Source organism: Prinia subflava, chromosome 5 (assembly GCF_021018805.1).
Source record: "Prinia subflava isolate CZ2003 ecotype Zambia chromosome 5, Cam_Psub_1.2, whole genome shotgun sequence".
Taxonomy (NCBI): Eukaryota; Metazoa; Chordata; class Aves; order Passeriformes; family Cisticolidae; genus Prinia; species Prinia subflava.
The window spans coordinates 4670467-4683177 of record NC_086251.1 but is presented as its reverse complement, the minus strand read 5'-3'; the positions used below and the strand labels follow the sequence as shown (position 1 = coordinate 4683177).

Genomic DNA, 12711 nt, shown 5'->3' with positions numbered 1-12711 from the left:
ACCAGACAAATCAGTAAAGATTATTTCACTTGATTTTTCCTCATCTATCACCAAGAATAAGAGGCTATAAGGAAGATAGATTTATATTTTTCTGAGAAAATAAAAAAAATACCCTTGGGAGGCCAAGAGTTTTAAGTGAGGAACATCCTCACCACTCACCAGTTAGGAAGACTTGAAGCAGAGTGAAAGAATTAATATTTTGATGCAAACCTGCCCCAATCCATGGAGGAGATGAGGAATTTCCTGAGGGACAAATTGAACTGAAGGGCCAAGATGAAACCTCAGGTACCACATTGCTCTTGGAAGTTTAATGACAAAAGATGCAGGATTGCTTCTCCCAGCCTGATTTTTGAGAGGAAACAGGCAGAAATATCCCCTGGGAAGCACAGTCCTGTCTTTGAGAGTGTGATCCCGCCATGGGATGAGGCCCCCAGGGGATGGCAGCCAGGAAAAGCAGGCACGCCCCACCCTTGGGTGGGTGGTAAGAGGAAAATTGCTCCGACAGAGGCGGCTCTGTACATGCAGGGAGCACAGCTCAGCACTTGAAGGGTTTTTGGAGTAACAGCAGAACACACCTTCTCTGGGCAGCACCTGAAAAAGCATTTTAGGTGGCAAGCTGGAATAAAGTCACCCGGGTTTTTTGGAGTTCAGTGTAAATACAACCTCTGTTTCTGGCTGGATCTCTCTGTATGGACACACAGACTGCAATTTCCTTCAAGTTGCCCTCCAAACAATCACTGAAGAGGTTTTAGGCAATAAAACTGAAGGATTTTTTTTTTGCAGGGGTGGCTGCTAAGAGGAATCAGTGCATAAATGAATCATTTTACACTCAAGAAGGAGGTGCTAGGCTGAGGTGCTGCCACACAGAGCAGGACAACAGCAGAAAAGGGAGTTTTTCTATCCATTTCTAAATCCTCTTCATCAGATTCCACCCAAAGCATCTTATCCAATTGCATCCCTAAATCTGGGACCTGAGGGAAGAACAAAAAGATAGAAAAGAGATTCTGCTCTACCTGGATAAGGGAAACAACTTCCAGCAGCATCTCAGCACAAACTCCTGCAGAAAGAGAAAACTCCAGAAGCATTCTGCAAAGCAGCTCCCTAATTTCCTTCTCTTCCAGTATTCCAGATGGCAAATATTGTATTTCAGGGAATACTACAGTTCCCACCTGACCCCTTGGAGTTTGTTAACCATGTTAGAATTTGACCAAGGTAAACCAGCTCCACTGTTAAGAACCTTTATTAAAAAGATAAAGAAATTATTATTGACACAGAGCAGCCTGTTCAGACAAATAGAGACAGAAATGTTTTAATTAAAACCAGATTGAAAAAGAATCAATAAATAATTCAAATGAACAGAATTCTAATTAAACACTACAAATTATCAGTTTAATTTATGAGACTGACACCACAAAGAACCCTTTTGATTCAGCCGTGTATTGATTTCACTGGGACACAGGATCAGCAGAGATTTCAAGTCTCACTGGTAAAAAAAAAAGGAGGAATCCTTAATATTTGTATTACCTTCAGCAGGACAGCAATTTTAAAATGTCTTTATGTAGTACCATGAAATCTCTGCATTCATCTTAATGATTTATTATCCCTTAAATAATTATATAATGTTTCTGCTTTTGCAAATAATTATGGCTATCACCATTATAACCAGCCCTGGATTTGGGAACATTTAATTGCTGTAGGGACCAGTTAGCAGGGATTCCCAAAGTACATTTTAAACACTTTTTAATAACTACTTTTTAAACAGGACCCTTTTCAAAGACACCTCTCAGCCATTATTACAAAATAACCAGAACAGTGTTATAGGTACCTGCACCTACACACAAAATATAAATAAAAAGGAGAAAGGGAGATGTTCTGATAAAAAAACCAAAGCAAAAAAAAAAAAAAAAAAAAAAGTCCAAATTCCTTCTGCTTTGTTTGTTTGTTGGGCTTGATCTTGATACCCAGAAGAGGGGTGTTGGTGTCTGTAAATTGTAAGACAAGTGAGGTGCTTTTAAATCTCCCACATCTTCCTCCTGTGGTGATTCACCCACTGAAAGTTCTGGGTGTGAAGGCAGAGGAGAGGAACCATGTGGCCTTTGCTTTTATGGGCAAAAGTTTATTTGCCCATTAAAAAAAAAAAAAAAAAAAGCTCTCTTTATTTGCCCCTACAGGTTCTTGCCATGAAAACCTTTTTGGTTTGGAGTCAGTGAGGTGGGTAACAGTACCACGTGGGTTCTGCCAGTCCCATAATGGAATCTATTTGCTCTAAGTGACATTAGGAAATGTCATTGAATCAAAATCAGCAAGATAAATCAGAGCTCCTTCTAAAACAGGCTTTGACTTCAATCTAACAATCATGATCAAGAACTTTATTCATCATTCTCTAGTAGAACTAATTGTACTAAACCACCAAGAGGTAAACTTTTAGATAAAATGTAATATATATATATATATATATATATACATAAAAGCAAGAGTACCCTAAATACTCTTGAAATCTGGACCTAGGCCTCAGTGCTTTGTCTTCTTAGCCTGATTCAAAGCTGGTCTGTGCCAGGAATGCAAGCTGACAGCACAGTCAGCACTCAGTTCAAACCCAGACGTGGATTTAAGCCTAGAGATGCCACATGCCATGCAAACTGTGCTCACCCTGGCTGCTGCAGTGTAAGCAGCCCCAGCCAATCTGCCTGCCCATGCAGTCCAGGAACAGAACCTGCTACAACCCTGCACAGGCACAGCAAGGGGACCAGGAGGGATGGGACATGCCCCCAGAGGCCACCCCTTGTTCTTTGCACATTTATTTGATCTGTTCTAGAAGATCCCCCTGATCTAGAAAATTCCCCCTGGCCTAATGTCTCCTGACTTCCTGCACTTTTCCTGCATTTTTTCACTGATCCACTGAGCCAAGAACACAAAGGAGACCTTAATACTGAAAGAGACTTGTGAGGAAGATGAAGAGTTTGTATCAGGACTTGTAGGGACAGGAGGAGGAACAACAGCTTTGAACTGACAGAGGGTGGGTGTAAATTGGATATTAGGAAGAAATTCTTTATTGTGAGGCTCTGGAACAGGTTTCCCAGGGAAGCTGTGGATGTCCCATCCCTGGAACTGTTCAAGGCCAGGCTGGACAGGGCTTGGAGCAGCCTGGTCAGGTGGAAGGTGTCCCTGCCCATGGCAGGGGGTGGAGAAAGATGATCTTTAAGGTCCTTTCCAACCCAAACCATTCCAGGACTCAGAGAAGAATTTCCTTTCTTCCATAAGCAAGGAGCTGGCACTTCCAATAAAGTTAAAGTGATCAAGCTGATTCAAAAGCTACTTCTCCCCAAGTTTAAAAGCCCATCTCTGAATTCTGAGAATGAGAGCAAGAAAAAACAGAGGTTCATGGTAGGGAACAAGGTAAAAATGTATCTTGAGGCCACTTTCCCATTTCATTCTTACTGAAATTTGCCCAGCTCCCGAGTTCCTATGCCTGAGAACACGCAAAAGGATGGTGTGTCCAGGCTCTTGGCAGCAGTTTTGTGGTGAAGGGATTCCCTTGGAGAGGTGCCAGTTTCTATCCATGCAGATATGCTTCCAGCCAGTGCTCCCCAGAGTCCTTCAGGGAACTGCAGGAGCAGAAGGGAAAAAATCACTTAGGAGGAGACAGAGTTCAACTCTGTGGGAGGCCGACTGTAGTTAAAGAAACAAAAGGAAAGAAATAGATTTTAAATTGTATGGACACCTCATAGCAAAGTCTGACTGCTGGCAATGAGCTGAGAGGATGTAAGGAAGAGAAAAACAAGCTTTGGAACTTTAAAACTTCAGAGAAGTCCAAATAAACTCTAGGTTTGATCTCTCCGTGGACCTTGGTTTGAAATGGATGCCCAGGTGTCTCTAACCTGCCACTGCAGAGCAAAATCATCTTGTTAATTGATACTTACTGCAAAATATCTACATTAATTGATACTTACTGCAAAATATCTACAAAGGCTGTCAGCAAAGTCTTGCTTTTGTACTCAATGCCGTGCTTGTCACAGAGGCTCTTCACCAGGGGAGCCACTTTCCAGTAGTTGTGGCGAGGCATTGTGGGGAACAGGCTGCAGGATGGGATGAGGGAGAGTTATTGGCTTTCTCCCTGCTCAAAATATCCCCCTCGCCCAGATTATTCCTATTTTTCCCCCAGGATGATACTCACTGGTGCTCGATTTGGAAGTTCAAGTGCCCAGTGAACCAGTCATTGAACAGAGACTGGTTCACGTTGCAGGTTGCGTGGAGCTGGGAAGGAAAAAACCAAAACCCCCAGATGATTTAGATTTTATTTCCCTGCAAGTCCAACAATTGAATCCCCAGCAGTCACTGCCCACCCTTATCTAGCACAAAAATCACGGCAAAGTCAGGGATTACAGCCATCATTGCCCTGAGGGATTCAACACAGACTAGCCTTGCCAGGCTGAGTTTTTTATTCTTGATAAAACAGGGAACTGCTGCAAACCCACTGTTGGGATTATACTGCTGGAGGCAGGATAGATGTGAGCAAAGCTTTATTTACATATTCATTTTTATCAGGCAATTTTCTCAGATTTATCTCATCTGCAGTAAACCTGCAGCCTGTAGGGTAAAAATAAAGGTATCCCACTTTGCTTCCCTTTAGTTGGCCTAAAAAGGAGATTGGCTGTTATACCACCAGTACTTTTCTATAATAGGGAGGGGAAAGGGTTGTCAAAAATATGTCAAGGCCTTTCAGTGAAAAACCAGGATTTTTAAAATCTAGATTTCCTGTTTTCCAACTAAAATTTTAAATGGTTTGAATATCACAGAAATGTTTATTTAATGAATGGAAGGGCAAATCTCATTAATAGTAAATCTCAGAGAATAACAACATAGTCTTTGTTCTATAATTTAGACCAGAAGACCCAGTATTCCAGAAGAAAGGAGCTTCTCACCTGAGTAGACACCCAGTCTTTGTTCTGGTCATAATCAATGTGCATTGGGATGTGATTCATCTGGGTCACCCAAATAAACCAGGTACTCTCAATGTACCTGGGCAGATAAACACAGAAACTCTTGTCACATCTCCAATCCTATCCAAATTTAACACTAAAACACTTGGCTAAGTCTCTTCTCAAGAAAAAAAAGCAATTTTGGAGTTTAAGGATCACTCAAGTTGTAGCTGCAGATGTCCCTGAGCAGCCACCACCCCACTGAAGTTAAACTGTTTCTTCTGGACTATTTAATTCTGAGAAAACCGTAGGATTAGTTTTCATTTCTTTCTTTTGAAGCTCAATATTGGTTACAAATATGAATTATGGGGGCTCTGGGTATGCTCTGAGTTACCTGGACAGCCAGTAGTATATCATGAAGGATTTAAATCCCATTAAAGGAATGTACATGAGGCAGACTCGGATGTTGAAAGCCACAACCAACATCAGGTCCTGTAAAAAAAAAATAAACACACCAAAAAAACCCCCAAACAAATCAGGATGAAAATCAGCCTTTGTTGATGAAATGCCTCCACTCCATCCTCTCCCTTTTACTTGAACTGCAGCTTAAAAAATGTTCTGATATGCAAATTTCTGGATTATCAGGAGTAAGCTCCATTCTGCATCAAGGTGGGTGTGTCCCTGAAATAACCATCAATAACTGCAGACCACAGCCCTGCCATCACCCTCTGGGGCTGGGAGTTTCCTGGTGATTTATTTATCTGCTAAAAAGCTAAAAAGCCTCTTCTAAACAGTTTTCTCTGCTGCAGAAAGCCTAGAATCAGCCTTTTCTATCCTTTTTCTCTCTTACCCCCAATCACCTGAGCAACAGGAAGTGAAGGTGAATACAGTGACATTTTTGGAGTTTTCCAGACAGGAAAGCAGTGCTTACCAACCACTTCTTCCTCTTGATTCCATAGTAGAATATTGACAGCTGGAAGAAGGGTATGAGGGCAAGTGGGGCCAGCACTGAAGGACAGAAAGGAAAGAGAGAGACATTTGTAATTTCACTGCATCATTAAAATGATTCTTCTTTCCAGTGGTAGAAAAATTGCTGTCTTCCACTCATGTTAACCTCTATGCATCCACATAATCTCTTCCTCTTTTCTTCTCATCACTTCTCCATTTCTTCCCCAACCCTTTCTTCCCTCTGTTTGATACATCCCCATCCACATCTCATAACCCAAACAGAGACTTAAGGGGAAATTTCTCCTCACGGGGACCTTCTTTAATGTAAAAGAAGCTTCCTGGAGCTCTCACTTCAATGGGAATATCTTTAAAACCCCTTCTTTTGTGGGGGAAGAGACGCACTCATGGTTTTAGGGGATACTCACAGAAGAAATACCTGTGCTGGTAATTGTAAGGCATGAACTTCTTCTTCTGCTTTCCAAGCTGAAAAATGAAAAGATAGTGAAATATTTACAAAAAGCACATTCAAGTCTATTTCTTCACCTTGTAATTTTTCACCAATTGCACAAAAAGTTTCTTAACATCACCCTAAACTAAATATAATTCTTCAAAAGACAAAACAATAAGGAGCTAAAGCAAACTACTTCCAGAGCTCCAGTCTGCACTGGATAGACACTAAAGCAAAAAATAAACTGGATAAATAAAACCCCTGAAATCCACTTTGCCTATCCATAGTGTGCCTAACTGTGATCCTGCTAAAAAGCAGGAAGACATGAGAACTGATTTCCTACTTTTTCACTCCATCAAACCCACTGGAGCACAGCCAGGCTGCTCTGAATGCTCATGCTCCTACATGAGAGATCTTTCCAAAAATCCCAGACAAAATCCTCCCCAGCTGGAGCCAATGGTTTTCTATCAATAAGCATTTTGTATTTCCCATTGCAGGAATCTTTCTGGGGCAGCAGAGGTGGAATTTTCCATGTGCCTTGGAGAGCTTCTCCAGCAGGCAAAAGAGAGAGGGACATTTTTTTAAGAGGCTGGTGTATCTCGCAATGAAGCCGTTTCATCACCCCATGAGTAAAAGGAATTACAAGGGAAAGAAGAGGCAAACAAGCCCTTGCCTATCCTGATGCTATCAGAAGCCCTAATGGAGGCAGGGAGGATCTATTCATAGTTGCTCTTTTTATGAAAGCCATAAAACTCAGGGTTAGGAAATCACTCGCTGCGTTTGCGTCCGCAGCGTGGCGGCTCCGCCCGCCCTGAAGGATTTGGGTGCCGAACAGCTCTGGCTGCCAGGGGGATCCAGAGGGAACACCTGACTCACGACCACTCTGACTCTGGGGCTGCCTTCAAGGTGCTTTCCCTTACTCAAGCACTGATTTTAAGCCTGTGCTTCTCAGGAGTGGGCACCTCAGCATTGTAATAACACGAGACTCTCAGATCTTGGACCGCATTGGGAATGATCATAAACAGAATAAATAGAATAGTCTGGGTTGGAAACCACTTGGTTTCCAGGCACAAGCTGGGTTGTCACTATGATATATTAGATACATATCACACTCTGGATCTCTGTCATTGAAGCTGCTTTTCCAGACCTCCACAGAGAGGGTCCTCCCCAGGCTGAAGAGCAGAGGGTGCATGTTGAGGTCAGGGTCCTTGCGGAAGCAGTTGGGCTTGGCGTGGTGCTGGTTGTGCAGGTGGTTCCACCAGCTGGCAGGCAGCCCCTGAGTGGGGAAAAGGGCAACACCAGGGATTCAAACCTCAGCAGCATCCAGGATCCCATCCCTATTTATGGCAATCCCCTCGCAGGCGACCTTGCCTGGATTGAGGCACGCTCCCATCCATTGCTTAGTCCCGATTAGCCCCAGGGAACATTCCCACCACTACCTTCAGCATGTTGATCACCACGATCTGCATGAGACGATTCCACCTGGGCTTCTTGAAGACAGAGCAGTGGCCCAGATCGTGCTGGAACCAGCCCATCTGGATCTGGGAGACAAAAGGATCACTGAGGAAAGAGAACTGCTTTATTGCAATAATTTGCAATCTCTGTAACTTCAGAGTGTGAGTTTCATCCCCCCGATGTGTGGAAGATGGGCTGGGAATCACAGGGCTGGGAAATTCCATCCAGGCCACTGTCCACTAGAGCTGCTCAGTTCCAGATATTAGTTTCATCTGTAAAGCAGCAAAGCATCACTGCAATTACTGCACTGTCACAGCACAGAATTCTGTTGCTGCCATCACAAATAATTAATTTCCAAGTAGCCAGCTAGAAGTGGAATGGTTTCCAAATCTGTAGCTTCATTGTATTCTGTATTTCCATGGAAATACAAGACTGACCTTCAAGGGATATCTGACCTAGCAGATATTAGGCAAATAGAACAAATTAATTAAATAAATTAGCTCATTTGCACCTCCTCCAGGGGGATCTGAGCAAACTTAAGCATTCAGTGTTAATAAGAAAATCTTGTTCTCCTCCCTCTGCCACACCCTTCGATTTCTCCCATCCAAGTGCCACAAATCCCTATTCCCTCCTTTCCTACATCCACCCTGAACTGAATTTACTAATCCAGCAGGAAACTATTCAGTGGGGACTAATGAAGAACTCAAAAAATACCAGAGCCATCTGACAGAAGAAACAGAGAGACAAAAGTGCAGGTGAGAATGAAATATCCCTTCTTTTTGGTGGAGTAAGTGATTAGATCAGCTCATCCCATCTTGTGAAAGAGCCAGTTCCACAAGAACCCCACCATCCCAAGGGAGCAGCCTGTCAGCAAAACGAGATCTGCTGCAGGCAACAAAAGCGGTGACGTAGAACGTGCTTGTCATCTGCAGCCAGATAATGGGATCTAAGGAGAGGCGGTGCCTGGGACATTCCATCAATCCTCTCCACATGGAAGAGCCAAGGGCATCTGCAGCACTGAGCAGCCGTCAGCACTTTACCTGGGCAGTGCTGAATAGCACCATGCCAGCCAGGAAAGGCACCAGGGAGATGCCAAAGTACCAGACCACGAGCCAGGATGCAGCATCCAGCACCAGGAAGTGAAGGAAAACCAGGAAGAAGAAGAAGTAATTGGGCTTCAGAAGTCCCATCTTCTCAATGGTGCAGCGCAGCTCACGAAAATCCTCCAAGAGGGATTTCTGTGGGTAAAGAAAAGGGATTTCTGTGGGTAAAGTGAATATTAATGCACTATTTACTTTGAAAATGTCATAGAGCAGAGCCAGGGATCCCAAAACAGCCACAGAAAGATGTTCTGGCAGTAGGGACTCAGTGCCAGAACAAGCACGAAATCAACAGACTTTGCTTTGATTCTGAGACATCCCAGTGAGGAGAACCGAGCAGGATTTGGGGCTCTGGTGCTCATTCCTTGCTCCCAGGGGTGGATTTAGTGATGCTGGGACAGTCATGTTTCCATGCCTGCCCACCACCACCTCCTGCCCACCCACAGCATCAGGCGTGCTCCCTCAGAGGCGATTTCTGCTGCCTCTCCTGTTTTCCTTCTCCTCCCATGCTGAACCCCGAGCCATTCCTGCCACTGGAATCTAGGGCACTCACCTTTTTATTAGACTCAAAGCTGGGTTGGTCTGGTGCCAGCTCCCCAATCAGCAGAGATTTCAGGTACTTTTTCACCAGGGACTTGTCGTTGTGAAATGCCACAAAGGCATCCTGAGGAACACAAAGGGCGGGAGTCAGAGAGGGCACATGACCCAACACCAGAGCTGAGCCTCTCATTTGCCAGGTCTGGATTATAACACAAAATCCTGCTCCTCTTGTCCATTTTTGTCTCTCCTGACACTCCTTCCCATCAACTGGAGCTTGGACCAAGGAAGCTGGAGGTGTTTCAAGAGCCCAGATTTCATAAAAGCCCCTGGGCGAGGCTGGTAATAAACATGAAAGGGTTTAATGAAAAACTCTTTGCAGAGGGAAACCTTTCATCTGCTTGTTTCAGCACAGTCTGTCCCTGGAAGGCTGCAGCCAGCAGCCCTGCCCTATGGATGGGACCCAGGAGCAGGAAATGTCTTTGCCTTGCTTGGGATGAGGCTTTGAAATCCTGGCTGTGTAACACTCAGGCCATACCAAACAGACGCTGATGCCTCATATTCAGCAGCACAGGCTGGGTGTCTCTTACAGTTCCCTCCAAATTTCCAGACTGGTTGTTGTTTTGGGGAGGTGAGAACACTTAATGACATAAAAGTGCTTGTCCAAGAACCATTTCAAATCCTAGTTTCAAATCAAATATAAACAATGGAATAAAGGATGAGATTCCAGATAAACCAAACTCTTCTTTAACTCATGTCCTCAGTGGATCTTCCAGAAGAAAGGATTTTCTTCAAGAAGGAGCTCAAAATCCTCATTTTAAACAGTCTGATTTTGGCTCTGAAAATCAGCAGGGGTGAGCACAACCCAAATATTCTGCACAGGTTTGGTCAGGATCAAATCCCTGGAAGAGGACAGAGGACTTCCTTGGAGCCTCTTGGCGAGAGACAGTCTCTCCCTGAGTACTTTAGTGTAGAAAAAGTCAGAATAGGGTGACTTTTTGGACATTTGAGCTTTTCTACAGACATCTAGTGACCCTTTGTCACAGAGACAAATGAACAGCTCTGTCCAGACCCAAAGAGCTAGGGAAATCTTTCCATGCCCCTCATCCCCCAGGTCTTTATACATTTTTATATTCCTCCATCTTGCCAGGAATTCTGATTTAATCCATTAGTATCTATACTGCAGTTTGGAAACAGGAACCAGAATCCTTTCAAGCAGAATCTCCTACCCATGAGATCAGCATCACAGATTCTTATCACTGAAAGCCTCTCAGTCCTGCCTACTCTTTCTCCTCCATGGTATTAGGCCCTGATTAGCATCTTACTAACTTTAAGATTAACTTTAGAGATTAACTTTAAAAACTGTCACCTACAACGCACATAACTCACAACTCATTTGACAACAATTAAATGTTCTGCAATGGTCTTGCCCTGTATTTTCAAAATAATCCCCACAGAGGATGTAAAATTCTCACTATGTATACAAGATTATAAGCTCTAGAGTAATCAAGAGCTGTTGGGGAAAAAAAATCCTGGTTTTAGGTAAAGTCCTGCACCAGTAATTTTTTAGATACCTTCCAGTCCTGCTTTTCTATGTGGATTTCTTAGAATATATGAAAAAGCAGGACTTTAAAAGCAAAAAGAATCATTAGGATTAGCAAGGGCAAGACAGTGTTGTTAAGATGCCACACAAATCCACATTGAACCCATGATTTTGGCTACTGGTTGTGGACCTGTTTTCAAAGGGATATAGTACATCTGGAAGTTTGAAAATACCTTTAAGATCAAGTAAAATCTTGATCAGATTGTAATTGTTACAACAATAAAAGCAGGTAAGATCAAAGGTCATTTTTGAAGCACATTCACTGCGGTTAAAGCCCCTGGGTGTCTATGAATACAATGATGCAAATTGCAGCTCCTTGCAGGAGCTGGGAGGACATAGCTTGGGGACAAATCATTCCATGCATTCTGCATTCCTTGACTCCTTCTGTACAAGTCCAGTGGCAGAAAGTGCAGGAGATGGCACCAGGATCTCTGGGCTGGCCTATGCTCTGAAGGTCAGTGAACTTGACTCAAACAAGACTCAAACCTCTCCTTTTTCTTCCTCTGAGATCACCAGGTATTTTTCTGCCCCAGTTTCAAGCAGGGTGCAAGGGGTGAAATGTGAAAAGTAACTAATCTGGTCCACTTTGGGCCGGGAGTGAGAAGTGCTATCCCATTCCACACGCTGGAACATGAGAAATTAAGACAGGCTAAGCAACTTTCTCCAAGTCAGAAAGTCTTGTTGTGACAAGAATTAAATCTCCCACATCACGAATGTATGCCCGTGTTTCCAATGCTCAGATTTCTGCCTATTCACAAATTCAGCATCTCCTTTCAGCATAGCCCGGGAGATCTGCTTAGGATTTATTATTCCTGCCAACAAGCACCAAATGATTTTAGATAAATCCTCTAGATCAAAGATTTTTTCAGGAATCCCTGGGAGATCTGTGTTCAGATACATTTGTAGGACTTTTCCTTATGCCCACGGGCATCATGCGGCTTTCTCAGCCTGCTCTCTGAACAAGCACAGTGACGACCACCACCAGACAGGATTCCCCACCACATCCACCTTCCTCCACTGCTTTCCCAGCTCTTACCGTGGCATCCTGCCCGGCGTAGTGGCCGAGGACCCGGCTGCCCCCGGGATGAATCTTGGAAAACGTGCTGACATCATAAACCTTCCTGTCGATCACCAGCCACTGCTGGCGGCCTTGCCCGCGGCCGTTGCGGATCCTGACGTCTTCCCAAGTGAAAAGCTGTGGAAAGGCTGGAAGGGGAGCCGGCTCCTTCTCGCTGGGGCCAGTCTGTGGAGCCATCCGTGCTGGAATCCTCCAGCGCCAGCTCCGTGTCCAGGCTGAGGATGGCCCATCCTGGCCTGCCCGTTATACAGCCCCAGTCCCAGCCACTCCCTGCGCTTCCAGAGGCTGGTTGGCTCTCCTCACCCAAACACACCCTTGCCGAGCTCCCTCCTCTTCCAGACGCTTGGACACACCCGGGAGGAAAAGCCCTGCTCATTCTTGTCCTTTCTGAGCTGCCTTTGCAAGGCGTGGCTGCTCCACTGAACACAAACAGGAATAAAGACAGAAATTTGGGAAGATCACCTGTTGCCTCTAAATGGCCTCATCTCCACCCAAAACCTTTAGGTTGTCCTTGGTCCTTGAAATTTTCTGTGTTGACCCTGGCATACTAAATTAATGTGTCTTTCTTAACTAAATAATTGATTAAAATACCACCAGGTCAGAGTAAAGAAAGAACACATTAA

At 44.2% G+C, this 12711-nt stretch overlaps 1 protein-coding gene across 1 annotated transcript; it reads right to left on the bottom strand.

Moving 5' to 3' along the window:
• Positions 1-633: 633 nt before the first annotated feature.
• LOC134550808 (acyl-CoA (8-3)-desaturase-like) lies at positions 634-12402 on the bottom strand. The gene is made up of 12 exons (XM_063397652.1): positions 12047-12402; positions 9424-9534; positions 8811-9008; positions 7755-7856; positions 7463-7591; positions 6293-6350; positions 5851-5927; positions 5314-5411; positions 4923-5019; positions 4175-4254; positions 3951-4076; positions 634-3605 (listed from the first exon to the last, which is right to left on the bottom strand). The coding sequence occupies exons 1-12, from the start codon at positions 12263-12265 to the stop codon at positions 3554-3556; spliced, it is 1347 nt and encodes a 448-aa protein (XP_063253722.1). The 5' UTR covers positions 12266-12402; the 3' UTR covers positions 634-3553.
• Between the last annotated feature and the right edge of the window lie 309 nt (positions 12403-12711).

What these genes read in the sequence shown, in the direction of transcription:
- LOC134550808 (XM_063397652.1), bottom strand. Translation starts at nt 12,265, where the DNA reads ATGGCTCCACAGACTGGCCCCAGCGAGAAGGAGCCGGCTCCCCTTCCA. An exon ending in AACTTCCAAATCGAGCACCA is followed by an intron (nt 4,077 to 4,174) that starts GTGAGTATCATC and finishes CCCATCCTGCAG; the next exon opens with CCTGTTCCCCACAATGCCTC. An exon ending in GCCTTTGTAGATATTTTGCA is followed by an intron (nt 3,606 to 3,950) that starts GTAAGTATCAAT and finishes CTGCTCCTGCAG; the next exon opens with TTCCCTGAAGGACTCTGGGG.